This window comes from Sylvia atricapilla, chromosome Z, assembly GCF_009819655.1.
Source record: "Sylvia atricapilla isolate bSylAtr1 chromosome Z, bSylAtr1.pri, whole genome shotgun sequence".
Taxonomy (NCBI): Eukaryota; Metazoa; Chordata; class Aves; order Passeriformes; family Sylviidae; genus Sylvia; species Sylvia atricapilla.
The window spans coordinates 68,347,636-68,375,632 of record NC_089174.1 but is presented as its reverse complement, the minus strand read 5'-3'; the positions used below and the strand labels follow the sequence as shown (position 1 = coordinate 68,375,632).

Genomic DNA, 27,997 nt, shown 5'->3' with positions numbered 1-27,997 from the left:
TACAGGCAAGATCCTCAACTCCGCTAATTTCTTATTCATTGAGACATTGTTTCTCTTTCCCTAATGCCAGTTTTCAACGGGGGAGTAGCTTAGTAGCTTCCTGTGACTATAACACAACTCAAAGCTTGCTCTGACGCCGCTTGCACCAGACAGGGCTTGCTCAAGTCACACATCTAGGGAACTAGCCTGGTGGTCATTAACACTGTTTCTTAGGTGTGTGGACATTATTATATATATACAGGCTGGTTATAGAAAACAACCCTGTATCTGCTGATAAAAGTTTCATTACGGCAAGTGAAAGGTTGCAAATGTTTACAATCATGATATTTAATTTCAAGGACAGAAGTTACAGCAATAAATTACAGAAACTAGTTAATGAACTCACCTGGACTGAGAAGCACGAGGACTTGGCATGGAACAAGGACTGGCATGGAATTTTTTTGTTCTCAGGGTACAAAAAGCATTTGAAATTTGTGTCCTCAATAATGGCTAAATATTTCAGGAAGTGACTCTGGCCAGTGGTTGTATATCTATGGTGAATTATTATGAGGATGACCAAATAATCTGAGCAATAATAAAAGTGGTCAATTAACAAAGAATGCAGTGACCCGAAGGTCAAGTTGTGCATGGAAGACCTGAGAATTGTTCCTAGCTGAGAACCTTCAGAGGAAACTCCAAAGCTCCAGAAAAGGGTATTTAGTAGTCTTTAATGGAGAAGAGCAGAGAGGAAGGGAACCTGTGTCAAGATTAAAAATACTGTCTTAGGTGTGACTCATCAACCAGACAAGTGTCAACCTCCATATTGTGAGACAGAGGAAAAGAAAAAGAGGACAAGCAGGTGTAAGGACAAGCCACTCCATCCAGAATAAAGTCTAGAGATTAAGGCGTTCAAAGGGCTTGGAAATTGCACCCTGAGACATGAAAGAAGCAATAGTTGACCTACAGGTCTGGTGTCTAGCCAGAGGCAGTGTCACAGCAGAGACTAAAAAATGTACCTCACTTTCAGTGGAGAAAGGGATCTGGATGTCTTTGGAAGAAGAAAAGTAATGGCATAAGCAGGAAGAAGGATAAAAGAGGAATGCAAATTTGTTACAATGATTTTTAGCTTACTAATCAAGATTCTCTCTGGACAAAGGAAATGTTCTGGGTTCCTTTATGAGGATTTCAGCACATTTTTAATGTAGTTTCAAATGTGAGTATTAATTAGAGTCAAGATGATAAGGAATGCAAAGGTACTATTCTAAAAGGGAAAGTAGTGTTTCATCTTTACAAAAGAGGCCTTGCATGGTAAAGAAGATGTTACTGAAAAGCACAGAGGTGGATTTTAGGACCCACACTGATAATACTCTCATTAAGGACCTTTGCAAGGCAGAAGAATGTGCCAATGAAACAAACTGGGAAACACCACTGTGCAGCCGAAAATCAAGTGGTTGCCGAAAATCAAGCAGAGGTGTGAAGACTGCCTGTCATGGAACCTTTGTTCCTGATCCCTGATGAGCTGGTAATTAGAATTCCTAGTATAAACTCCTGCAGGAAAACAACAACAACAACAAACACAAAAAACAAAAACCAAAACAGAAGAGCATGCAAACCACCTAATGTGTGCTTACTGTGAGTGGTTTCACATGTGGCAGGACAAGGGTTTTCCATGCAGTTTAAATATATAATTTAGCATGTCTACATTCAGAAAAGATTACTTAACCTTGAAGAGGTGCAGAGATCCTGAGTAGAAGGGGCATTTAGTCTCTGAGAAGCTGAAGTCTTTCAGACTTCATTCTAAACTTTCAAAACACAGTTTGAGAAGGGATAGAGTTGCTGCCTATAAATGTATCAGGAATAAATGCTGTCGTATGGGCAACCTTCATATAAATACACTTTAAAGGAAAATTCAAAGAAAATTTATAAACTCTGAGGTTTTATAGTAACACCAAGAAAACACAGGGCAAGAGGATGACAACTGCTTTCCACATGTGGCTTCATCATTTTGTGAGAGAGGCCACAAAGCTGCTTTTTAAAAAGAGGGATCAAACTCAACGTCCTGGCAAGGATTGTCAGTCCTAATTTGGACATAGATATAGGTAAACTCTTGTTCTGCCTGCTGCAATTAAAAAGATTGATGTATTCACTGCCAAAGTGAGATCATGGCGCACCTCAGGGTTCTTGGAAGTTCTTGCCAGTTCCACATCTCCACACTTTTGTCCTGCTGGAACAACAGTATCCCTGGTGCTTGCCAGCAGCTGCTGGGGAGATTGCTTTCCTACTCTGGACATACTGACATAAGGATCCAGAGGTCCTTATGTAAATTTTTTCAGAAGTCAGACTTTTTCAATTTAAAGAAATTTTCACATTTTGAGACTCAGATCTGGTTGCAAGCTTCTTAAAATAAAAATCCACTTCCCATTATTCAAGTTCTTTTTAACAAATAGGCAACAATGAGCATGTAAATAATATACCTTATAATTGTGTATAGAAACACTAAAATGTGTATTTTAAACCCACCCCAACTACAGCTGCTAGAATTCACAGTTTTAAAGCAGTTCACATATGTCAGGTTGGCCCAAGTCTGGAGGCTCCCAGGCCGGTTTGTTCCCCTGGCTACCTGCTTCCTATAGTCTGGCCAAGTAGGAGAGCAGACCAGGATCTAGACTGGTCTAGTACCCCACAGTACATGTGCTGGGGTTACTCTGAAACTTAGGATTATTACCATAGACATCCAAGGGAAAGCAACTAGCTAATTAACACTCTTGCCTCAAAATATCCCTTGTCATGCTACCCCCAGGCACTGGAAGTGGGTTATTTGCTGGAGACAAGTACTGTGTTGGTGTAGAGCCTGGGCAGCTGATGTCACCAGTGCAATGAATGTACAGATGTGGAGATGAAAGTAAAGATACCTGTGAGAAGAAACTTCCTGCAGCTTTTGCAATTGCAAAGCAGATGAACATCACTATGAAGGAAAGACTGTTATTTAGTCAATTCTACCCAAATCTCAGTAATAAAATAAAAGCTGCAGATGCCAGTACCTGGGATTCACTTCAGTGAGCAGCATATATCAGCCTAATTTTGTTTGGAAATCATCCAGGGAACTTAACTCTAAATTGTCAACAGGCATGACAGCAGCACTGAAAAAATAGTGTCTTCTGTTTTTTACATCAAAAGTTACAGACAAAAAGCCCTCAATAAGCTCAGGAATTCACTAGTATATCCCGTGGGAAAGGATTACTGGTACAATTTTGAATCAGGCCCAGAGTGCCAAAATTATTCTAGACATCCAAGTCTTTCCTTAACATGAGTTAATTTTCCTGGGAATGACATCCTTTTCCTGAGAATAAACCCTTTTACAAGCATTTAGAGGTCGTCCCTCCCTACAGCACTGGAGCTGAAACAAGACCAGCCAGTGTTTCCAGAAGTACACCCACTCTATCTCAGCCTGGTGCATCTTGTGCTGCACAGGATTGGAGAAGCTCCCTGGTACGCCGGTGCTTTGTGCCTCGGGCTGGATCCATGCTGAGCTGAGCACAAGTTTGGTGCTGCATATTTCCAGATAGCTCACAGCAAAGAAGGCCACATGTTGGGCTGTTTGCAGAGGGCTGAACCCCACTGATCAGATCTCCACTGACATAATTCTGACAGGAAATCCCAGATTTTGGTGAGGATATAGCACTGAATTTTGTACAGAACAACAAATTCCTGTGTTCTTCCTTGTGTGGCCTGCAAGCCTCATGGAATGTGGCTGTGATCTACAAACTCCAGCACTCCCAGGAGGCACTATCCAGACCAAGTGCCCTGATGATGGAATCACCTTTCATTCTAAGTGTCCACAGCTGCCAAGTGTCATCTCTACAAAAGAGCTGACAAAGTGTAAGAGATCACAGGTGGAAAGAAGACACGCGCAGTTACAGCAGCCGTGATATGATATCCTCATCCTCAAAGAGCAGTAGAGAGGGAGGACAATGAAACCTAAGAAAGTCAGAGCAGCAAAGAGAATGCAGGGTAACCTCCCTCGAGAAGCAAGCAGAATTGATAGACTCAGGTGTGAGGTGGGAAACTTCATGGGGCTTGTCCTGAAAAAAGTGTAGACTGAGTCTGTCATTCCTCCGCTGTATAAAACTGCCTTCTTCATGTCCCTTCAGGATAAAGACCATTTAGATAAACCACAGGATTATAAGCAAGAGAGAGCATTGGAAATACAGTTTATGGCTTGTTTTCCCCCCTCACAGCCCTGTTTCCTTGAGCCTTCACAAATGGATGTCCTCTTATCTGGTAGTTCAGTTTATCTGGTGTTGGAAGGAACAAGGTGGTTTGGGATAGTTGCATTGATCCTACCAACAGGTCACCCCTGGAGGCACAGTTCTCTGTTAAGGCCAGGAGAGAGGGACCATCTCTGACACAGCCCACAGCAAAAGCCCATGGTGCCAAGTACACAGTGGCCAGCAGCTTGTGTCCGCAGCTGCCAACTTTCTGGCACATGTTCCCTCTGCACAGCACAAAATCCAGCCCAGCCCGATCTTCTGTACAGCTTGATGGATCTTGAGCCTTCTTGCAGCAATGGCAAGCCTGTGGATATGGATGTATTCACACGGCTATGCTAAGCACATTCATAAAGGAAGGTGTTGCGTTGACCAACGATTTGGGCTTGGAAAGAGCTGGGCAAACTGGTTCAGCAGAGGTGTGGACACTATGCGGCATGGTGCAGGGCTGGGACTCTGGCAATGCCGCAGAGCAAGGCACAATATCCCACTAACTTGCCTAGTACCTTTTTATGTGTCCACAAATTACATGTTGAGGGAAAGGATTTTCCCATTCCCCTCTGCACCACATGAAAAAAATAATTTGCCATTGGACTCAAACTTCCTGCTCAATGATTTTCATTGATTGTGCTCTAAATCTGCTATCCCAAAAAGGTGCTTGTTCCCTGCTCTCTGGTGAGATACAAGCCAGGACGCTATGGGCACACAGTTCACTCCACCAGGCTGGGCAGCCATGTCTGCTTTGCTCCTTCTTTACATGAAAATCACTCTTGCCCCCAAACAGCCCTGGGGCCCCGTGCATGCTGTTTCTGTTCCTGACCCTTTTGTGATGGGAGAAATAAAACCATGGGCAAAAAATGAGAGGAGGTTTCACCCAAGAGTTATTCAATGGCAGGATGAGGTGGATTTTTTGTTTTGGTTTGGATTTTCTTTCTTTCTTGATAATTCCTGATGCTTACTTCAATTTTTTCTTGGCAAGCAGTGACCTGACTTCACCGCTTTCTGGGGTCTTCTCTAATGTGTTTCATTAGCTGATTAAAGCCCACCCTCATGCATCCTTGATTACACCAAATGTGCAGCACTTTGCATCTACCAACACGGACCTCAGTCTGTTGTCCATGTGCCCAGTCACTTTTGGTGCAGGACCTTGTTTAAAGCTATTTGGTACCCAGGTACACTGTATATATACACTGAGCAGCACCCATATGCTTCCTGCCACCTCTGTAGGGCAGGAGAAAGACTTCTGCCCAGAGTGGAGTTGTGCCGTCCTCCAGCCTCCACAGAAACGTTTCTCTGAACTGCAAGAAGAGGGGACATCCACCACTGAGGAGAGGGGACATCCATGGGGATGTCTGCACCCCAGTACAGCAGGGTCCTTCACTCATTGCTAAGGAGAGTGGACACCCACCACAGAGAGGCCCTTTGCCCAGAGGTCCCAACGCCCTTACAGGGGAAAGCCACTATCAAAGAGTTCTTCATCCAGCTCTGAGGAGAGAGGACATCCATGATGGAGAAGTCCCTGACTGCCCACTGAAGAGAGGTGCCAGTCATGGGCTGAGGGGTGCCAGCTTCATTGCTGAGGAGAGCAGACAACCACTGAGGAGACTGGAAACCCATGGCTGACTGATGCCAAACTCATCACTGAGGGGAGGAGATATCCATTGCTGAGTGATCCCAGCCACAACATCGACTACTCAGAGTCCCTTCACTCATCACTGAGGAGAGCGGCCACCCACTGGCTCGGAGAACTTTCACCCACTGCTGGGGTGAAGGGCCTCCACCTTACAGGAGGGGTCCTGTAACTATCACTGAGGAGAGGGAGCACCCATAGCTGAAGGGACTGAGAAGCCGGCTGGGCTCCCCAGCCCTTGGCTCCACCGCATGTCCCAGCGCGGGACTGAGGTGGGGTAGGGGCACCCCCGGGGGGACTCCCGGGTTCGAGTCCCGCGTGGGGCGGCTCACCTGGCTGGACCGTGCGGCTGCAGACTTTGGCTCCAGCCCCTATAAAAGGTAACGGAGGCGTGAGTCAGAGCCGCCGCCTCCTCCCCGCCCGCTCTCACTTACGTGCGGCCGAGCGGGCGGGCGGGCAGGCACGGAGCCGCCGTCCCGCACCCGCGCACTTGCTGGAGATGAACCGCGCCGCGCTGCGGGTCTCGCTCCTACTCCCGCTCCTCCTCCTGCTCCTGCCCGCCCTGGGCCGTGCCGACTCCTACAGCGAAAGCGACCAGGAACGCGGCGGCGAGGAGTCCCCGCATTCCCCGGGGAAAGGTGAGCAGGGGTCTCTGGGCGCGCGGGGTTCCACGAGTCGTGGGGCACCCCTCTGCTGCCTTTGGTGTCCCCGTGCACCAGGAGCCTCGTAGCTTAGTTTGGGATCGCCAGTACCTAAGCACCCTGATGCGTGCAGCACCCCAATTTGAGTTTGGGGTGTCTCATAGAAGGGGCGTCCGATGTACAGAGTTCCTTCTCTTGCTGGACTAGGGGTCCTTGATGAGTGGAGCGCCCCAGTGCAAGGGGTGCTGGATTTGGGATGTCTGATGCTTTGTGGAGAGGCGTTCCCAATGTCAGGGAGTTCTCTCCTCGCTTAGTTTGGGGGTGAAGGGTTGCTGTACCTCCTGGTGCACCCGTGTTAGGCTCCAGGTGCGCCCAGGGATAAGGTGCCCCTGAGCAAATGTGTGTGTGTGTGTGTGTCCCCGCTCCCCCCCCCCCCCCCGCCCCAGCATCGCCCAGCTGCGGGCGCTGCACCCCCCAGCATGTCCCTGCCTTTGTCCCTGCTCCCGCCAACTCCCATGCGGCTCGACTGGCCCGACCCCTGCCCAGGGGCTGGGGCCTCGCTTTGTCCGCAGCCCTTTTCCCTCATTAAGTCCCTCTTGCATCAGACTGAGGGACTCAGAGCTTCCAGAGTTGGGGGTACAAGGGTTGTGCGCCAAGCTGTCACTGCATGCTCCAGGGGAGCGCCCGGAGGTTCTGAACTTGTACCCCGACGGGGTGAACGGTCTCCGGTCCAATTTATCCTACAGAATGTCGGCTGGGCTGCCCTGCATCCACCTCCTTCCCCCACGGTCCGCCAAGAGCAGCGACTGGCCTCGCTGCAGAGTTGGAGGGGGGCTGCCTCACGGCTGACGACGTGACAGAACGCAGGGCTGCAGGGTTGTGTGCCCCTCCTCCTTCCCGTGAGATGTCTTGCTGGTGGTGATGTGGGGGCTTTCAGAGTTACAGGTTCAGGGGAAAAGTCCTGGGTCTTTGGTCTTGGTCCCTTTTCTGATTGGAGGCTATGGCACGGCCAGAGCTCTGCAGGGATTTTGGGGAGTGCTGTGGATTTGCTCTTCTGGGGCTGAGTTCTGCACTGGGACATTGCTGTCCCTGGTCATGCTCCTTGTCCCCACTTTGCCCATAGGTTTGTTTCCCGGCTTCAGCCTCATAGCGTGTCCTTGGTTTTGCTTTTGGTAAGGAGTTGTCCTGACCTGTGCCAGGACAGCTTCCATGTGGTAGGACCAGGAATTGTTTCATGCCCGGAGCTGCATTTGTTACTGCAATGAATCACTTTTACCAGAGCTGCTCTTGTCGGGCTGAGCACTGGACAGAGATGGGGATGCAGACGATTCTTGCCACAGAGATTAAGTAATCCAGGCCACAGGGTGGGAGGGTGTCGGGTGTTCAGCATACTGGTGTGCTGCGCTGGCCAAGGGGCTGGACACCACATGAGGTTTGGGATGGGGCTGTGGGAGGACTGGGATGGAGAAGGGGAAAGGAGGTGGCCAGGAGGTCAGTAGGAAACAGGCAAGTTACCCCATGCTATACCAGTGTTAGAGGCTGAAGGTCTGGATGGAATCCTGTGAGAAGCAGGTAATGGCTGGAACCCTCCAAGGCTCATGCCGGGTGCCAGGAGCTGCGTGTCTCAGCACCTCTGCTGGGTGGTGAGCTGGTTCCCTCTTCCTCGAGGCTTGTGCATGAGGTAGGGGTGGTGGCTCCCCAGCCCATGGCACTCAGCATGTGCTCAGGCATTTGCCATGAGATTGTTCCCTGAGAAGACTCTGGTGTGCCTAGAGACCTGAGTCCCACACTAAATGGGTCTTTGGGAAACAGAATCTCCCTTTCATCATTTCTTCTTCCTCCTATTCAGAGGTGTTTTGCTTTCAGTGCCCTCCTCTTGTTCATTCCCCGGTGTCCTTTTCCTTCAGGTGAACATATTTTTCTTGCTTAATACTCCTTATTAATCTCTCTCCCCAGCTCCAAGCACTGATCTGTCCTCTAGGATTTCCCCATTTTTATCCCTTTTGTTGGGATGGCCCTTTCTCTGGCAGCACTCTGATTGTTTCCTGTTTCCCACAGCACTTGCTGGGGCAGCTGGGTTCAGAAGGAGCAGGAACATGCCCTGGAGTAAAGCCTGCCCTATGCCTTCCTCCACCCAAACCCTTGCCCCTCTCAGAGGTAGTAGGCACAGTCTTGAGCTCCACAGCCCAAGCAGTCCTCCCCCAGGAGAACAAAGAACAATACTGTAGCTACCAGTGGCAGATTAAAGGCTGATCCCAAAGCCTTGCAGTGGGTCAGAGTTTATAAACACAAAGGGGCTTTAATGCAGCCAGGCTTGGGAGTGATCAGTGCTTCCATGCGCAGCACATGGGGTGGTGTCCTGGGCTGAAAGCACATAGGTGCTGCTGCACTTGTGTGTGCATGGAGGAGGTGGGGCTGGGTTGGCACAGCCCTCCCATAGAGACACTTCCTGTGAGCTGTGGCAGAAGGATGCTCTGGTTATGTGCCCCTCTGCCTAGACCCCATGCCTCTAATGGTTTTGCCACAGACTGGAGAGCTGGCTTTGGGCAGCATGAGCATAGTGACACAGTCCAGTACCACAGTCAGGTTATTGCTTTCAAGGGACATGGTGTTTGGATGTGGTTTGTAGGCTGGGACCTGGCTGCTGTGGCTGGTCCCCACTTTGGAACCTGCACTCTATGCATCTCTGCATGTCCTGGTACCCCTGGCCTACTGACCATCAGGAGTAACACCCCACTTACCTTCTCTTCTGGACCATGAGCTCCACTGATCCCTTCATAGCCTGGGACTGATCCACAGGCAGGGCACAGCACGGTGGTCCTGATTCAGCATCCGTGAACTGAACTCATTCCATGAGACTTTGAGCCAGATGTGGCTCAGCATTGGGTCCCAGTGGGAAGAGGAGGCTCTGGCAAGACACCAGCAGTCCCTGTGGCTGAGCACAAGGCACGACCATGTGTCCAGCTGATGAGAGAGCAGGATGGAAGAGCTAGAAGTAAGCCCGCTGTCCTGCCTGTCACACACAAGCATCAAGATTCAAGGCAAGGAGATAGCAAATGCGGCTGTGCTGCTGTCAGGCAGCATCCACCCTGTGAACAGCACATGGGTTTCAGTGTTGTCAGGTGCCCTGCAGCAGCCCCAGACTGCACAGACCCTAAAATATAAAAAAGTCAGAATAGGAGGTGCAGATCCATAGGGCAAATCCCCTGGTGTCCTTCCTTATTGTTTGGCTCTGCTGAGGGTTGCCTCCTGGTCTGTGCAAATGATCCTGAGCCCGTTCCTGTGTGCCCTTGGTGAGGTCTACTGGGTGCAGCTTGCTGCATCAGTGCCTTTCCCTTGTGGGATTCACAGCAGCCAGTGGTTGAGCTGGCTCTTCACGCTGCCAAAAGCTGCTCCTACCCTTCCTCCCGGGCTGCAGGACATGCCGAGCAGCACGCTGGTAATGGCAGCGTCTGCCTGAACTCGGCAGGAAAGTGTTGTTGGATGGTGTTGGATGTCAAGGAGGGAAGGGAGCTGGCACTTGCAGCAAAGCCTGTATCCCAGAATGGGAGGGCTGAGTGGGAGCAAGGAACAGCAGGAGAAAGCACAAAGGGAGGGTGTGAAGGGGGGGGAAAGTCGTGGGAAACTTGGCTGGATCGCGGTCTGTTGGGGAAAGGCGGGTAGCAGGCGGTCCTTAGGTGGACTGAGGGGCTCTGTGCGGCTGAGAAAGGAGGCCTGCAAGGGCAGGCAGCCCCTGTCAACACCCTACTGTATTCTCATGCTGGAATCCCTGCAAGGGGTTCTTCTTCCATGTTATCTCCCGGTATGCGCATCCCATCAGGCTATTTCCCCCCACGTTTTCGGGAGCCCTTTGCAGTCTCTGCCGGAGCAGTAGGTGGTCAGAGGAAAGGCAGGGCATGCAAAGAGCTTCAGCACCCGCTGCCGAGATGCAGCCACGTCTTTTGTGGTGAGTGGCAGCAGTTCAGCAGAAAAGAGACCTGGCATCACTCAGCTCTTCTAAGGAGAAAACGTGCTCCGGCGGGAAGTGTGGGAGGAAGACTGAATTACGCAAATCAACACTTGGGCAGGGCAGCGGGTTAATGTTCACGGTAAAGGGATGCGACATTGCAAATGCCCCCAAGTGGAAGGGATCGGAGTAGTCAGTGCAGGGCTCCTCCGAGCCGTGCTGATGCAGGGGCTGCTGCTGAGATCCTGACCCGGTGCCCCAGCTGGACTTGCCTTGGCACTCTCCTGCAGCGCTCGGTGCGTGTGCCAAGGAGACCAAAGCCTGAACAGCTGTGCCTGAGAGATGCCTGCCCGAGGGGGTAGCCTGGCTGTGCCATCACTGCTCACAGATCCACGGGATGGGAAAGCACACTCAAGGGGGCTTCCAGTGGATGGTTAAGAGCTCATGGATCCTTTAGGGTTTGATGCCAAGACATCCCTGGGGATGTCTGTTGTGTTGGGGTGGATTGGCAGCTACAGCCTTCGGGGTGTCCAAAGCTGTGGAGCTGAGCTGGCAGGAAGCTGTGAGGAGGGTCCAGAGACCCCTTGGCAGTGGGAATAGGAGTGTGCTGGGAGATGTTGGAACCTGAGGTAATTGGCACATTGCTGACACAGCAGGGCAGGTGTCAGCATGGGGCTATTGCTCAATCTGTGATACGATGTTTGAGCTGTTTTCTGTCCAGGCAGAGTCCCTGGAGGTGAGCAAAATGTGGGGTGTCAGGGCGGGCTGTGCCAGTTGAGGCATGTGCAGTGAACCAAGGTACCATATGCCCAGCCCTGGGGTGCTATGTCTTACCTGCGCCAGGACTACCCCAGTGTGAGTGTTTCTTTGTGCAGATAGCGCCAGGAGGGGTAGGAGAGTGGAAGCAGTGTGGGAGAAGATACACGGTGTTTCCAGAGCAGGGTCCATGTTCTCTGGCTTTTGTGCAGTGTCTGGATAGCAGGTATCTTTTGTGTGAGCAAGGTGGGCAGGATAAATGAGCCTCAGCTTGCTGTAGCACAGCTGGGTGCATCCCTGGGCAGTGCTATGCAAGCAGACATGGAGAGGGCACTGCAGTCAGTCCTCTGGCACACGTATCCTGGTGTGTGCAGCTGAGGCTTACCCAGTCCTCTGCTTGCTGCTCCTTCCTCCTATGCCTTTGGGGATACCTAAGAGATCGCTGAGCATTGCTCCTAAGTGTGAGAAATGTGGCAGAGGTGAGTCACCAGTCATACAGGAGGGAGCACTAAGGTCTGTTCCCATCTCTACAACACACTCTAGTGCCCCTAAACACCTTCCAGCCCCTCCCAGCTCTGGCTGTGGTCATCCACTCTACTGAGCAGCAGATGCACCAAGACCCACAGCAGTGCCCATGCCTGGATGCTCACTGAGTGGAGGGCAGGATCCTGCTGGGTTTAGGGCCTTGCATAGGACAGCTGGGCCTGGGAAAGTTTGCCTCTTCCTTTCTCACTCCTGAGCTGAAATCCACTCCTATTAATAGCAAGTGCATGTCACTAGCTCCTGCTGAGACCTTCCTGCATCCTGGTGTGGCTGGCAGACAAATGGCCCCACCAAGGAGCAGAGATGATATTTAGGCTCAACTGTACCTCTTAAATGCTCCTCCATGTCATTGCTGCTGTATGAATGCCCCTCTTTGCCCCAAACCTGCCCCATCCTGCACTCTCCGCTCCCGTGCTCGCGGGCTGGGAAGTGCCAGCAATCTGTCTGCAGTTACAATGTTGCTGGTAAGGACAAATCAGAGGAGGAGAGCATGAATTACCTGTTGTGCCGGTGAGAGGAGGCACATAATCCTTTTGGGCCGTGTTTCCCTGCTTGGGCCAAATTTGAGCTCCACTCTCTTTGCCTGGAGCTGGTTGTTTAGAAGGGCTAGTGATAGCCAAGGTGTTTGGTCAGGGTCATCTGAGAAGAGCTTCTAGTGTACTTCTAAAGCCATCTCCAGTGATGTGCCAGGAATCCAGGCATTGCTGGCAGCCCTGGAGGAGAGTGACAGTTCAAGGGCCAGCCTTTTGAGTAGTGGGTACACTCAGGACCTTCTTAGGAGGACCCTGTCCCCTCTAGATCTGCACAGTGGGCACACCACCAGCTATGGGAAGCTTAGGCCACATCTTGCCCTGGTGTGGTCACAGTGTGATGCCTGGGTGACACTAGAAATTCAGAAGTCCTGACATGGGATCCCCCATTCTCCCTTCTGCTTTTCATAAGGAAAATGTTTTGCATGGTAGGACCTTATGAAGCTCTGTGTGGGAATTTGGGTGGTCGTATGAATTAGAACTGGGGACAGGAGCTGGTCATTTGGCCTGGCATATTTTCCTCTGAAAGTCCATCCCCACCACAGGGGTGCTCATTGATGTAAAGAGAAGGTTTTGATGCTCATTTTCTTCCTCTGCTGTCAGTCCCACGGTGCTTCTGTGGTGAGAAGAAGGTGTCTGCATGGTGCAGTGCATCTGCTGACCAAACCCCATGCGGAGTGTGGGACCTGCACTGGTGAAATGCCTTGTCTTGGGGCAGGAGGAGGTTTCGGCTGCTCTGGAGCAGCTGCTGGTACAGTTGCCCCGTAATGGAAGCCATATCTCTGATTTTTCCTTTTGAAGGATGACGACAAAATGTCACCCCTGGGGGTTTCCCTCTGACTGACAGCTGCAGGGGCCTGGCTGTGCTCTGAGGAGGCAGTATCCTCTGGGGACCTTTTGCTGGGACAGAGGGAGAAGTGGGAATGCAAAGGCAGGGAGGGGGGTGGAAGGCAGTGGAAGCCCAGAGACCTGCTGCCTGGCATAGGTGTGTTTGCTGACGACCTTTCCCTTCCATTCATGTGGTTCTTTCTTTTCTTTTTTTTTTCAAGGCCAGAGCCACTGGAGCTATGAAGGTAAATACCCCGCAGTTACTTCTGCTTTTTTCCTACTACCCAGCAGATCCTGGAACTGAGCCAGCTGTGGTTAATTATTACAAGGCTTCTGTGCACACTCCACAACTCACCCTTCGCTCCTGCCTGACCCTGACACAGTGCCTGTACTCAAGCATGGATGGGTTGAAGAACCAGGGGTTGATCTGATTTCACCAGGAAGCAGCAGATCCAGTGAGGGCTTTCCCAGCCCTTTGGGTGGGGGGGGGATGCCCCTTAGGGAAGGGCTCCTCCCTGAATGAGAGCTCTCCTGACCCTGTGCCAAGCGTGGGGAAAGGCCTCTCTCTCCAGGCTGGACTTGCAGCCCGTGCTAGGACTTTGAACAGCCCAGGGATTAGATTGCCTTCACCTCTGCCCTCTGTCACCCTCCCTCTCCATCCTACCTGGCCCTACCTTCCCATCAAGGCCTGGGGGGCTTCTCCACAGCACCCATGATGGGCATCATCACAGTGCTATGACAGATACACCCTTCACAACTTACTGCACTATCACACTAGGGTTTGGCTCAGCTGCTAATTCCCAGCTCCATATTTACAGAGGTCCTGGAATGGGCTGGCCTGGGGACAAGCCTAGGTTTGCACTGGCCCATGACATGCTAGAAGCAGCCCTCTGCAGTGCAAAGGGAGGTTTCTGTGGTACTGGGGAGAGGTGGCCATTTCAGCAGCCAACCCAGCCATGTCAGCTGGCACTTTACAACAGAGCCCAGGAGCACTGTGGTACCTTGCTCAAGCAGTGCTGGGAGTGATACCTGCCAGAGGCCAGGCTGTGCAAGGCAGCAAGTGTGTGATGGGCTGCAGGGCAGCAGCACCTCGGCTTGCCAAGTCCACTTGTAAATGATCTTCTTGCACTCTTCCTAAACACCCCAAAAATAGACTTTCCTGGCAGCTCAACATGCCCTGAGACCTTTCCTGATACAGCTGCATTCAGTCACATGTTGGCATAAAGCTGCTCCCAAGCTAACTTTATGGAAGCTAAACTTATGTGCATGGCTACTTCCCTGGCCACTGCCAGTCCTCTTCCCCAACACCCCCAAACCTTCTTTCTGGAGGTGTCCTCAACCTGGTGATCTCACTGACAGTCCCTCCCTTCCTTCTCGCGCTAGACCTGAAGCACTGGAGTATGGACTACTCGGACTGTGGCGGCAACGAGCAGTCACCTATCAATGTTGACAGTGCTCAGGCCATCTTCAGCCCTGACCTGCGGCCGATCCAGCTCTCTGGCTACAGCCTGCCTGCCAACGAGCAACTCAAGCTGAAGAACAATGGGCACACAGGTGAAGGCAGAGGCAACTGCAGGGGCTGGAGCATAAGGAGATGACACTAAGTCTCTCCCAGCAGAACTGGGCTTCTCTGATGCCCTTCCCCTGGGCTCTGGGAAGGAGATTGTCTTGCAGGTTGCACCCTCGTGCCCTCTAGGCCAAAAGAGAAGCAACAGGCTGTAGAAATTTTATGGGTTCATTCGTTTTCCTGGATGAGGTGAAGCCCCAAGTTGTCCACAGACTTTGGGAGATGGCTCCAGAAATTTAACTCCACATTTTCTTTAAAAACGTGTCCCTGATATTTCTGATGCAGCTTTTCAGGCACTGGTTCTTGCCCTGCACTTCACTTTCAAAGGACTAATCAGCCTCTGGATGTGACTCAGACTTTAGGCTACCTACATATGTCTTTTAGGGCACAACATTGACCACCTTATTTGTCTGTACTTAAAGATTCTATCTCAAGATCTTAAGAAATTTTTATAGGTCCTTTTTTTTCCTTCTTCAATACTAGAATGGTTTTTGTAAAGTTCTGGACACAATTTATTTATGTTATTTTAATATCAGCCTTGGTATTCCAGATATGGAGGAAAATCACATCTTTCCACAGCTGAGGATGGTTAGACCTGGCTGCTACTAGCTTTTTCTTGCAGGACGCAGAATGTTTTGTGCACGCTGGTGTTTGCCAGTCCCTGAATTAAGAAAAGGTTATGGAGAAAGGGACTTAAGAACTTGCTGACGGTGTGATAAGGCACCTCCTTGCCCTGGTAGCCAGCGAGATGGAGCTGACCTGTGTATACAGCAAACTTGACAGGTCAGGCCTGCTGTGTACAGCCAGATCAGCTGCGTGCTGCATGCACAGAGCTCTATACTGTGGCCTCCTGCCCTAATGTGCCTGCAGAGTTAAACTAGTTGAGCTCAGTAGTTGCTATTTTAGACACCCTGGCATTTGGTGTTTAGAAAAGCAGTGAGAGCATTTTCATTGGGGAGGGGGAAGTAATTTCTCACACGCTTTTAAAATGCCTCTTTTTATTGTGGCAACCACCACTCTGCTTTATGAAAAGCCATAAATAAATAAAAAGTTGCAAGCCCAGTAAGATATTTGTACAGTTACTCATTTTAGTAACAAAGTATACATGCTATATAAGCTTTTTCGAGGGCCTGAAAATGACTCAGGTAGTTAGGAGAAGGAAAACAATGGTTTACTTATACAAAAGAATTGTAAAAGCAGATACATTCATAGGGAGGGAACAGTTTCTTACTTCCTGTATTTGAATTTTCTATCTCTGAACCCGAAGGCAAGGAACTCAAGATGGCCAATGACTCATCACAGCCATATAACATGGTTAGTTCCAAATCTGTGCCCCACCAGTGATGTTAAAAAGGGCCACCCCATCAGAAAATGAAAAAGGAAAAGACATTAAAAATTAGGAAAGGGTGCTTAAAAGGATAGGAGAGCCTTTCTCAGAGTCCAGGGATGCTCCTTATATTTTTACCACATGCCCAGGTAACTCAGTTTTAGATTTGTCACATTGTTACATAACGCAAATAATAGCTGGATAAACCACTTTATAGTAAAGAAAAACAAGGTATGAATTTATGGTATCCAAAGAGGCAAAAACTTTAGCTGCAAATGCTTTAAAAAATTTTAATGCTTCTGTGCCACTAGCTTCAGTGCTGCCATACACTTGTAGGCTGTTTCCTCTGAAAGGTCCCAGCTTGCCAAGAGTTGCTGCTCTCTGTCCAGCTACCATGCTCATAGATATTCACCACTCTACCAGTATCTTTCTCTACAAATTTTGTCCATGGTTTCTTTATATTATTCTCACTTACTGAATAAATTGTTGGATAACATTTGGCTTGGAGCTGGCCCCAGCAGTCTTTGCAGAGGGGCTCTTCACTTTCCAGCATTTTCATAGCAGCTATTTTTGAAGCTGACGTATTTACTGCAGTATCCTACAACCTTAAGTCAGAAGTTGAACCCTGACACATTGGCAGGCTTGCCCACAACCTCATGACAGATGGAGAGAAAGGTTTTCTGTTATGATCAGTTTCTAGAAGCCCAGGAAGACTTTCCCTTGAGACACCTCCTTTGCATACCTGTAGAATGGACAGGTTGCATTATCAACCTCTTCCTTCTGCCTCTGCAGTTGTCCTTGACCTGCCCGAGACCCTGGCCCTCACTGGTGGCTATACCCAGCAGTACCGAGCTGTGCAGCTGCACCTGCACTGGGGCTCCTCGTTGGGACCCGGCTCGGAGCACACCGTCAATGGGCGACGCTTTGCTGCTGAGGTAAGGAGCCCTCAGGGTCCTGGATGCATCTTCTCCCTCATGGTGCTGGGCAGGGAAGGCACTGGAATGCTGTCATGCTCCTCACCCATCGCTCTGGTTGTCACTGGATGTGGGTTGTAACTCCTGACCAGGATCCTGGGCAGCTCTGCAGCAGTGGAGTTCAGTGTAGTTGGCCACACTTTGGTGCTCAGCCACACTCATGCTGAAGCCTGGTCCTAGGCTGATGGAGCAGGAGCTGTGGCAGTCCCCAGGCTTTGGAAGCCAGCTCCCCTGGAGGCTGTGAGCCTGCTTTGGGAGCTACAGGGACTGTTTACTCTGTACACACTGTCCTCTTGCTCTGCCAGCTCCCATCTGGTCTTATCCCTCCTTTTCTTGCTGCTGTCTTCAAACTGAGCCTGGCTCTGCAGTATTAGCCTCTGTTATGCAGGACAGAGTCCTGGTTTGCTGTTTCTGACCTGAGAAGTTCCTGCAGGCAGCCCTTCATGCTGGCTGTTTTGCAGCAGCAGATTTTCTTGGTCCCACCAGCATTTTCCCTGCCCTGCAGTTGCTGCTCATCTCACAGCCCTTGTGTCAGCAGGCTGTATCTCTGTGGGAGTGAGCATCTCCCAGTGGTGTTCATCCAGCATTGGGATTGCATTTTTCCCTTCCAGATCCATGTGGTCCACTACAATACCAAGTATGACAGCTTTAAAGAGGCAATGGTTCACCCAGATGGCCTGGCTGTACTGGGAGCCTTTCTGGAGGTGAGATCCATGGATCAGCAGGGGGAGGATGAGACTGGAGTGGGCAGACTTGGTCACAGTTTTGGAGACTGGCAGAGGTGCAAATGCATTTTAGAAGAAAGGGAGAGAAAGGGCAGATCAGGTCTGATAAGAATGAAGGGGTCACTGGGATGGGGTGCCTCTCTCAAGGAGCAATACCTCTCTTCTGGCACCTTCATCACTGTCTTGTCTCCCTTTGGCTCCTCATCCTGCTGTTACCATGTGGTCTCTGTGTTGCAGGTTGGGCATGGGGAGAACCAATACTACCGTGAAATACTTAAGCATCTGCCTGAAATCCAAGAAGTAGGTAAGGCCCTGTCCCATCTCATGCTTTGTCTCAGGGGCTGCAGCCCAGCAGGGGAACCAGCTGCTCAGCAGCAGGCAGCCCACCTGCTTTCCCCTGCCACCACAGGGCAAACCACCTGCGCTTTCTCTAGTGGCTGCAGAGGCACATGCAGCACCAGACTGCATACGATCTTCATGCTATTGTCCTCCAAGGGGGTTGTACTAGCTTCACTCCCATTATGTTTCTTCTCCCAGGACAAGAAACCTTGGTGTCTGGATTTAATATTGCAGGTCTGCTGCCTGCCAACCTGAAACTCTACTTCCACTATAATGGCTCTCTGACCACTCCTCCCTGCTACCAGACAGTTAAATGGACTGTCTTCAACCAGACCGTGCTGCTCTCTCGTCACCAGGTCTGTCAGGGCTCTGCACTAGGTCTTTCCCAGCCTCTCCCCGTAAGCTGGTGCAGACACCCTGTGCCAGTGCACTGCAGCTCATCTGCTCCCAAAGGCAGGATGGATGCTACTGTCTTTACACTGTTCTCCTTTCAGATGTCAATGCTGGTTTTGACCCTGAGAACCCCTGAGAACAAGCTTTTGCAGAACAACTACCGGCCAGTGCAGAACCTGCATGGGCGACAGGTGCTGGCGAGTTTCCAGACCACCCCTTCAGTCAAGCATTCTCCTGGTAAGGAGTGTGTGAGTGTGCTCAGGCTGCTCTCAGCAGCAGGGATGCAGTGATGGGACCAGCAGCAGGAGTCGGTGCTTTGTGTATCTTACAGAAACAGAGCATCTTCATGGGTTAGACCTGCCTGGCAACTGACACGTGGCAGCACTAGTCTTAGGATTCTGCTCTCTCCCATTTCTGCACTTCTTTCACTTCTTTTCTTGGTTTCTAGAAATTTATTTTATCCTTAATCTTGCAGAGATAGCATAACTAGGGGATGCATGGTCAAGAGCAAACAGGCGGATCCTAGCACTCTAGCTAGTACTTCAATCCCACGTGCAATAGATAAAATTCAGTAGGATCTGCCAGAGGTACAAGCTTGCAGTGAACACCCCTCCTCCAAACCCTGCAGGACAGGCAGTGCTGGGGACCCCTCCTGAAGTTTGCACTCTGCCAGTGGGGCCTCACAGCCATTCCAGCCAGGCACACAGTCCCCTGCCTGAGGGGCCTCTGAATGCTCACCCTCTATTTCCCCTTGAAGGCCTTTCTTGCATTGGTGATTTCCAGGCATGAGCAGAAATCACTATTAATCCTCAGGTGGGACTACTGCTCTGCATCACTGAATTTTTGCTCATTGCTGCTCCCTGAGATCACTGGGGGTTTTCTGTTCAACATCCTGTTCCTTTTCTGTTCTGATAGCATTTCCTATGCCTTTTTTGAAGGTGACTAATAGGAACAGCACAGGGTTGGTACCAGGCCTCTGGGCAATGCCTCGATAACCACACAATGTGGTGCAAGGCACTTCCCTCACCATTCCACCTGCAGCCTGCTTGCTAATGGCTCTAGGCTTTTAATTACTGTGGTCTTCAGCCTGGCTAGCAGTTTCCCATGTGGCACTGCATCAAATGCTTCACTGAAGCTGGGAGAGATAAAATCTACTGCATTTTCTTTGTCTAGAATATCACTTATCAAAGAAGGATATCAGGTTAGGCTGGCATGCTCTATCTTTGGTAAACCTCTTAGATACTTTATCATATTTTCCATTTACCTCCAAGCCTTTCTTTTACTACTGTCTTGCAGAAGCTGTTCCAAACCTTCCCAGTGCTGGGGCAAGTGGGGAGTTGCCCAGCTCTACCTTTTTTTTTTTTTTTTTTTTTTTTCCCGTCATTATTTGCTATTTCCATACAAAAATCCCCACAGCAGCAAAGCCACGAAGGTCTTGTTCCAGAAATGCCAGGAGAATTTCCCAGTACTCTTCAATGAGGTTACTGTCCCCGGCCTTGTGTGCACAGGATTGTAGGGGGGTTCTCCCCATGTCAGTGCTGACTGCCTGCTTTAGCCCTGGGACTGCTGAGCACTGAGATGGAGTGCTCTGGGGTCACATCTTGCTCTGCTTGCAGCTGCACCTTCTGTGCCCATGCTTGTAGATCTTTTTGCCAGTCACTTCCAGTTCGGGATAACCACTTCTGTCCCCAGCTGCTGAGTGGAGGTGGCAGCTTTCCCGCAGCAGCGATGTAGCAGGATAGAGCCCACAGATAGTGCCACTCTGTGCACCATACCCGACCCAAGTACAGATGATAATGTAGCTCTTTATAAGCCCTGCTTTTATGCTGGGCAAACATTTGTCCAGCACAGCTCCCTCCCAGCACATAAGGTTGCCAAGCCACCCCATGTCAAGTGCCCTACCTGCAATGCATGGCTGCCTCCTCCCTCGGAGCTGCTGACCATCTCCCTGTATGCAACTGTCCCCACAGCTGCTGCCTGATGGGTTCATCCCAGGTGCCTCAGATGCAGCCATGGGGTGCTGCAGTGCTCAGCACCCAGCCTGCTTCCTCGGCTGCAGCAACAACAGTGGATGAGTTTCTGGCTGGGCTTAGTGAGGCTCAGGTGCGGGCTGGGCTTCAGGGATCCTTTTTTCTCCCCTTTTCTCACGCATCTGGCAGGGTCTCAGGGCTGGGCTTCCTGCAGCAAGATGCTGTGAGCTGCTGAGGATATGGCAGACAGCTCTCCTCTGTTCATGGGTGATGGGGAGTCTTGTGTACAGCCCTACTTTACAAGTGGGGCCCAAAGGCCTGCAGGCTTGAGACTTACCTCCCCAAATATCTCAAAGGCAACCCCGACTGTGTTGTCTCTCTTTACAGATCATGATGATTCAGCAACAGCAGGTAGGTGAGGGGCTGGTATAAAGCAGGGAGGGTGCTCAGGGGGTGTACGTGCCTGGGAATTGGGGTCCTGTGCAAGCCATGTGCTGAGCTGGGGGTGGGCAGCCACAGTGGACTTGTAGGGCTGCTCTAGCATCCGCACTGCTGGTTCTCATCCTCCGGTCTTTTGTCTCCTTTTCAGAAGGACACTCCAGCTCATTTCACGCAGGTAAATGTGCTCAGCCAAGGCTGGTCCTTTGTGTCCCCTCTGCCTACTCCTTGCCTCCTCTTACTCAGCCAGAGTAACACACCTATCCTTGGCTTGCAGGAGATGTGCTGGCCGTGCTCTTCGGGGTGCTCTTTGCTGTCACAGCACTAGCCTTCCTGCTGTACATCTATAAGCACCGCAGCCAGAACACACGGTGAGGAACAGGGAGACACAGGACACAGTGCCTGGGGGCAGGATGGGTGCAGGGCACAAGAACGGGGCTTAATGCTGGTTTCAGGCAACAGGACACCCTGCCTGTCTAACAGTCCCCCCCTCTCTTTCCCCACCAGGCTGGACTCGCCAACCAAATCCAAGGTCATCTACACAGCAGCCAGCACTGAGAACACTGCGTAAAGTCCACACCTCTGTGGCAGGCTCAGCCTGCCACCCCACCTCTCCTCACCACCACCTCAAGTCAAAGACCAGTGCTCCAGCACACCTTGGCCGCATGGGCTGCCCACATGGACTGTTTGTCTGGGGGGCAGCATTTGACCCCAATAGATATTTTTGTTATAAAAAAGGGTAAAAACTATTAAAAAAAAGGAAAATCCTCCCATGGTACCAGCTGTCTCCGCTGCCTTTGCAGGAAGCCATGGGGCAGGAAAGAGCACCCCGGTGCAACTGGTATCACAGTGGAGAGGGGTGGGCAGGGACCCCTTCCCAATCAGCAAAGCCAGCATCAGTCTCTGTGCACCAGGCAGAGCTCCAGAGTAAGCAGCACAAGGCTTCTTCTACAGCCTAGCCCTGCCCTCCATCACTCTGGGACTTCTTCCTCCTCTTATTTGTGCAAAGCATTGGAAAAACATAGCTGTGGCTTGGTAAGGCTGAAGAAAGGCAGAGCTCAAGGTGGCAGAGCCACCGCTTGCTTGCTGGCCAGCCCCCACCCAGCTCACCTCTGGCTTTATCACAGCTGTATTAGCCAGAGAAATCCTAGATCTGTGGCTACCTCCCACCTTTCATGGTGGCTCCTGTGGAGCTGGAGCTGATCTCCAGCCCTCAGCAGCCTCCACCCCAAAAGCTGTAAAATTAGAGCTCAGCCACTGTTAGGGTGGACGGAGCAGGAGCAAGGCCTGCAGCCAAATGGGGTTCACAACCGCCAGACCATCCTACTCCAGTCACACCAGCACAAGCCATTGTTACCACTGATTGTACCCTCCCCACAACAGCAGCGCTGCTGGCCACACACAACCCCACTTGTCTGTGGTACTTAGTTTTATTGGTACAAAAGCCCACTGTGGATAAAACCGCCTTTTCAGCCCGATGGCAGTTTCTCCCTCCCAGCCCTGTGGCACAGAACCAGGGCTGGTACCCGCCTGAAAATCCCCAAGAACAGGAGAGGGCAATGATCCATTGGAATGGTCCCTTGAACCCCCTCCCAAATCTGTGCCGGCAACAGCTGTGGCATTGCACCTCCTCCAAAACCCTCCATACCCACTGGGTCCTTTGGATACTGTGTTTTTCCCTCTCCTCCTCCCATCCTGCATGCTGTCAGTATCCATGGGTGCCCCAGCACCATCCTGCTGCACTAGGATGCCAGCTCAGCCCTGCCAGGGCTGTGGCTCCTGGGGCAGCAGGACTGGGCAAAGAGGTGGAGAAAGGAGCACTACAGCAGTCAGCCACGACCCAGGGCACCGGCAGCACTTTGCAAAGCCCCTTCCTCCACCCTGCAGCGAGGAGGCAATGTGTACTCCCTGCCCTGGCATGGGGGGCAGCACATCTGTGGCAGCGGGGGGAGAAGCGATGGGTTTCTTTGGGCTCAAGCCTCCGGCAGTCACAGGCAGGCTAACTGGGGCTGAGCTCACAGCAGGGCCAGCAAAGTCAGGTCCCCCAAAACTGAGGTGTTTTATGGGGACTCCTCAAGGGGTGTTGGAGTGAGCCAGTCTCAGCCACACCGGTTGGCTGGCTGCCACAGCTGGACCCCAGTGCCTGCCCCACCAGGGCTGGCTGGGGTCCCACAGTCCAGGAGAAAAGATATTGCAAAGAAGGTGATGGCCAATCCTGCCGCCAGGAGAGGAGGGGAGGGGAGGGGTGGCTGGGGACTGGAACATCCTGGAGGGCCTCAGGATCCTGGTTGGGCGCTGGCTTCACTCCGTAAACCTGCAGGAACCAACAAGAGAAACAGTGAGTTTTCATCAAAGTCTACCCCACTTATCCCAGGAGAGATAACACCATGACCACAGCCTCAAAAACCACCTGCTCCTGTGGTCTGGGAGACAAGGGGATGATGCCCTTTTTTGAGCCATTGGGGCAAGCTCTCATCATCTCAGCACCAGTCCTGGTATCCCCTGAGACCCAAAGACCCCCTGCCCCCTTTCTGGAGCAGCACTTACAGAGCAGGAAGCGCCGCAGGTTCTGCGCAGATCCCCCCGAGAGTAGGTAAGCCCAGGCAGCAGCAGCAGCCATCAGCAGGTAGGAGGGCACCAGGCTGCCCACGTACAGGGGGTTGCAAAATGACTGCGGAGAGAGGCATGAGAAGGGTGAGCAGGCAGGAGAGCACAGGGACAGGATATGTGGCAGTGTCATCACCTCAGCGAATGGAGTGAGACAGGCGGCATCAAACTCAGGATTTGGTTTGTGAAGGGCCAGCTCCTTTGGTAGTGCCAAAGACAATTTCCTCTCAGCACAGGGACCAGTACTCTGAATATAGGTCCCAGCACAGAGCCCTGCTCCCAGTTACTCACCAATCCTGAAACAGTGAGATGCATGATAACGACTGCTGCAATCTCCCACCAGCGCCGGTGCTCGCAGCCATGAAAGAAGAGGATTCCCCAGAAGGTGTGAAGGAAAATCAGCACCATGGTCATAAAAGCTGCAGGGAGAAGCAGAGACATCACCAGGGAATCACCCACCTGACCTGGCCTGCAGGCTTGGGGAAGGGATGGAGATGAGTCAGTAAAGGGAGGGTAAAAAAACGGCGTGGCTGGACTGGGAGTTCTTGGGTCTGACTCTGAGTGTGGGAGACATGGAAAGAAGAGCAGGGAGGGTCGCAGGGAACAGCAAGAAAAGGGTTTGTCGCAGAGATATGTGACAGGGGCCTATAAGGGGCTCAGGTGGGTGACACCTGATATGCAGCAGGGACAAGACAATGAAAGTGGGAAAACTCCAGTGCCTCATCCGCTGCCTCTGTGCTGGGACAGAGATGTGAGCAAAGGGTGACAGTTACCCACCTGAGGTCAGGAAATACAGCTGTGAATCCCCATGGATGCCCACAGTGCCAGGCCCTAACGCGTCTGCCAGGAGATTGATCATGGAGAAGGCGCCGCTCATGAGACCAAAGCCCACACCAGCCACTGCCAGGACAGGGATACTGTTAAGTTCTGAACCTTCCAAGGGTCAACCCATGCACCTCTGAGTGAGCTTTGGCAGGAGAAATCTCACTTTGTTCCCAGTACCATGCTCAGCCCTGCCCAGCCTCGCCCCCTGCGCTGCGGTCAGGGTGCTCTGCTCTGCACAGCACTCACCATATGCCATTTGCTGAATGGAAATGGGGGAGCAACCATCCTCGCTGAGAGCTACGAGCCCCTCGATGGCCTTCCTGTGGGGTGAGAGCACACTGGCGCCCAGCACAGCCAAGCCACCTCCCGAGGCACAGCGCAGTATTCACTCTGCAACATGCCACCTTTCCTGGCAACCTCCCCCTCCCAGAGCAACACCCACCACAGAGACTGTCCGTGTGACTGTACCACCAGACAAACCAGGCATGTGAAAATCACGTGAGACCACATAGAAAGATTTTCCACAGAGGAATGTGAGTGCCAGCCAGCCCGGCAGAGCAGGGCCGGTGTGAGCGGGACGTTGGATGTAAGGCAAGCAGCACCCCCGCATGGAAAGCAGCCCCACTGCAGGCGTGGGAGGCTGTGCCTGATCTCTGCACTTAAAGATGTTGAGTAACAATGGAGGAGGTGCAGGAAGAGTTCGAAGAGTTAGAAAAATTCTATGGGGAGAGAAACTGGGAGAGGAGAAGCTTCATAATTTGTGCAAACTAGAGGTGTGACAGGTGAGGAGGATGCCAGGCAGCCCCTCAGCCCGGGGAGGACAGCAGTGCTTGGGACCGGAGATCCGCAAGGCAAAGGAAACGCAGTGGTTTTATGTCAGAGGCTGCTCCGTGGAGCTCTGCTACCCTCTGCCTGCCTGCCTCTGGCAGTGCCGACACAGCTCCCCCAAGCATTCTCCCAGCTTCCATCCAGGAAGAACAGGGAATGTAAAGGACACCTCCACGCGCCTACCTGCCCAGCCTCAGCACAGTGTCCGTCCATCCACAGGACAGAGTGCTCCCCTGGCAGAAAAACCCTTGCACTCCAAGACAATGGTATTAGGAAGGCTGGGAGCTGCCCAGGCTGCTCTGAGACTGTGACCCTGGCTGGTTAGGGTACCAGATCCTCCAGATCTTAGGGCTGCTCTGCCCCAGCACCTGAGTCCCACTAAGGTCAACAAACCAAAACAGGTGCTACCCATCTGCTCACGGTGAGCACTGAGGCAGCTTCCTGCCACACTTCACACTCCCCCCACTCCAGCAGCTCACAGGCGAAATCTGGCACCACCACACCCTGAAGACACCCTGAAGACTGTTCAGCAGCACTGGCACAGTGCCGGAGATGCTGTTACCTGAGGAGCTTGTAGTAAAGGAAGCGGAAGGCCTCCTGCAGCAGCACAGAGAACATCACCCCAAAAATCAGGAGCCCCTTCTGCAGCCGCTCATCCTGGGGGTCGCTGGCTTTCACTGCGATAAACCAGATGAGGGAGGAGAGCAGCAGTGACACCAGCCAGAAAAAAGCCCTGCAAGAGACAGAGCTTGTTGGCATCAGTGCTGTGCCAGAGCCCCTGCCATGCTGGGACCAGGGCTGGGCTGGAGGTGTCTGTATGTGTCTCACTCCTCTGCTGTGCCTGCACTCCTGCCCAGCTGGTCACCAGAACTGGCTGGCTCCTGTGGTCCTGTTGTGCCCACAGCAGTACCAGCACCTGTGCCACGCCCATATCCATGCCAGTATCAGTTCCAGTACCACATCCTTCTGGTCCCACAGTGGTTTCCCAGCTGCACACATGCACCAGTACCATTACTAACCCTCTGCTGGTACTGTATGAGTTCTCATCTATGATGTGCTGTGACAGTAAGAGAAACAATACTGGTGCTCCTGTCATTCAAGCAACAGTACCACCATGAGCACTGATGACTCCACTGAGCCCACAACAGCACCAGCATGAGTACTGGGGACTCCAGTAAGCCCACCGTAGCACCAGCATGAGTACTGGTGTGCCTGTTGCAGCCACTGGTGCCTCAGTGATGGTGCCTCAGCCACTGATGGTGCCTCAGTCACTACCAGTCACATGCCTCTCACAGCCCTGATGCCACCACCACCCTGTCACACCCATACTGGTACCAGCACTCCTGTCACGCCCATACTGTACCAGCACCGTCAACGGTACCAGCACCCCTGTCCCGACTACAGCGATCGTGTTGAGGCACGGGGACCAGCACCCCATCACATCCCAACTGGTACCAGCACCAGCAAGCAGAATTAGTGCCCCCATCACGATCGTTCTGGTAGCAGCACCGGCGGTGGTCGCAGCGACCCGCCACGCCCACACCGCTCCCGGAGCCGATCCCAGCCCCACACCACGGCAGCGCCGGGTACCGCCGACTGACCCGGCGATGAGGATGATGATGCGGAGCGGGTCGCGGGCGATGGTGAAGATGAAGAGGCCGAAGGCAGGCCCGAAGGCGATGAAGGTGCACCCGAAGAAGACGGCGAGCGTCATTTCGGCGGGAGCGGGGACACGGGGGTCGGACCCGGAGCTCGGACCGGACGGGCCCCGCGGCCCCTTCCCCCTCCGCCGCCCTTCCGGGGCCAATGACGTCACACGTGCGCGCGCCGCCGCCGGCGGAAGCAGCGTCCCGGGGCGGGCCCGCGGGGCGGGACCAGACCCGTCAGTCACGGGAGGTGTTGGATGTCGGGAAAGGCCCGGGCGGAGCGTGTGGAGGCCTGGAACAGGATCTTTAGGGGAAGGGTTGCGTCACCAGCCTGGCAGAGCTCAGTTAGCTTTAGGTGAACGCTCTATGGCACGGTGTGACCCGTGGGGGTCCTGCGCAGGAACAGGAGCTTGACCCCACATGATCCATGTGGATCCCTCCCAGCTTGGCATGCCCCGTGATCCTGTGGGGACGCAGCCTGTGCCCAGGAGAGCTTGGCGTCGTCCGCACGGCCACCCCGTGAGTGGGACCATGCACGGCCCCTCAGGAGCAGGGGCTGGGCGAGGTGTCCCACCCTCAGTGGTTCTGCGTTTCCTCCACTTGGCACCTCCAATCCAGCCCCATTTGAACGAGACTGGCGCAGAAGGGCCCTTGCGGGCACTTCGCACTTACAGGCACCTGCACCCCAACACACACCCCTTCCGCCTCCTGAAGACTTTGGACAGGAGCATTGGATATAGATATCTGCTGAACGGGCAGAAGTACCACGCCCACGCCAGTCTTTGCACATGCAGCAAGGTCAGAGAAGGCTTTTGAGGGGTCTGGGTTTCATTAAGTCATGGAAAACAGGCCCTGTTTCTAAAAGGCCCAATTCACAGCAGAGCACTCCAGTGTGGGGTACAGAGGGCTCTCCTGAACCAGGGAAGTCCCAGAGGAGCAGTGAGATGTGGGTCCCAGCATATCCACACCAGCTCATGGGCTTGCCCTTACAGCCAGCAAGTTGGTAGCTGGCAGCAGGAATCAGAGGATCTTTTCCAGTTGTTCCAGGGACACACTGATATTTGACTTGCTCACCAGGGTTTACAAGGCCAAGTAATGCCCTAGCACTTGGGGGGAAAGGGGGGAATAGTTTTGTTGCTGCCTAAGATTTCATAACTTTGTAGAACAGCCCAGAGTCAACCCACCTGACCCAGAGAAAGTCATATCGCACTCTGTAAGCCAGGGACATCCACTTACA

General features: G+C 52.4%; 2 protein-coding genes across 3 annotated transcripts; one reads left to right on the top strand and one right to left on the bottom strand.

Annotated features, from left to right (window-relative positions):
- The first annotated feature begins 6,305 nt into the window (after window positions 1–6,305).
- On the top strand, window positions 6,306–21,619 carry LOC136373659 (carbonic anhydrase 9-like). The gene is made up of 12 exons (XM_066338595.1): window positions 6,306–6,515; window positions 13,343–13,366; window positions 14,505–14,675; window positions 16,808–16,950; window positions 17,601–17,693; window positions 17,952–18,018; window positions 18,252–18,409; window positions 18,548–18,683; window positions 20,804–20,827; window positions 21,006–21,032; window positions 21,132–21,225; window positions 21,362–21,619. Exons 1-12 carry the CDS (start codon window positions 6,377–6,379, stop codon window positions 21,423–21,425), a joined length of 1,140 nt encoding a protein of 379 aa, XP_066194692.1. The 5' UTR covers window positions 6,306–6,376; the 3' UTR covers window positions 21,426–21,619.
- A 646-nt stretch (window positions 21,620–22,265) lies between these two features.
- On the bottom strand, window positions 22,266–26,909 carry LOC136373552 (gamma-secretase subunit Aph-1b-like). 2 transcript variants are annotated; one of them, XM_066338473.1, is made up of 7 exons: window positions 26,716–26,909; window positions 25,677–25,847; window positions 24,533–24,606; window positions 24,239–24,361; window positions 23,753–23,880; window positions 23,402–23,525; window positions 22,992–23,168 (listed from the first exon to the last, which is right to left on the bottom strand). In XM_066338473.1, exons 1-7 carry the CDS (start codon window positions 26,826–26,828, stop codon window positions 23,131–23,133), a joined length of 771 nt encoding a protein of 256 aa, XP_066194570.1. In that variant the 5' UTR covers window positions 26,829–26,909; the 3' UTR covers window positions 22,992–23,130. The 2 variants fall into 2 exon arrangements, with proteins under 2 accessions (XP_066194569.1, XP_066194570.1); XM_066338472.1 differs by lacking the exon at window positions 23,402–23,525 and having other exon boundaries at window positions 22,266–23,168.
- Window positions 26,910–27,997: the final 1,088 nt, after the last annotated feature.

Excerpts from the sequence above, each read along its gene's own strand:
- LOC136373659 (XM_066338595.1), top strand. The coding sequence starts at position 6,377 with ATGAACCGCGCCGCGCTGCGGGTCTCGCTCCTACTCCCGCTCCTCCTC. Across the intron at positions 6,516-13,342 it reads CCCGCATTCCCCGGGGAAAG|GCCAGAGCCACTGGAGCTAT; the intron begins GTGAGCAGGGGT and ends TTTTTTTTCAAG. Across the intron at positions 16,951-17,600 it reads GGCGACGCTTTGCTGCTGAG|ATCCATGTGGTCCACTACAA; the intron begins GTAAGGAGCCCT and ends TTTCCCTTCCAG.
- LOC136373552 (XM_066338472.1), bottom strand. The coding sequence starts at position 26,828 with ATGACGCTCGCCGTCTTCTTCGGGTGCACCTTCATCGCCTTCGGGCCT. Across the intron at positions 24,607-25,676 it reads CTTTACTACAAGCTCCTCAG|GAAGGCCATCGAGGGGCTCG; the intron begins GTAACAGCATCT and ends CTCACCCCACAG. Across the intron at positions 24,362-24,532 it reads CATTCAGCAAATGGCATATG|TGGCTGGTGTGGGCTTTGGT; the intron begins GTGAGTGCTGTG and ends CTGTCCTGGCAG.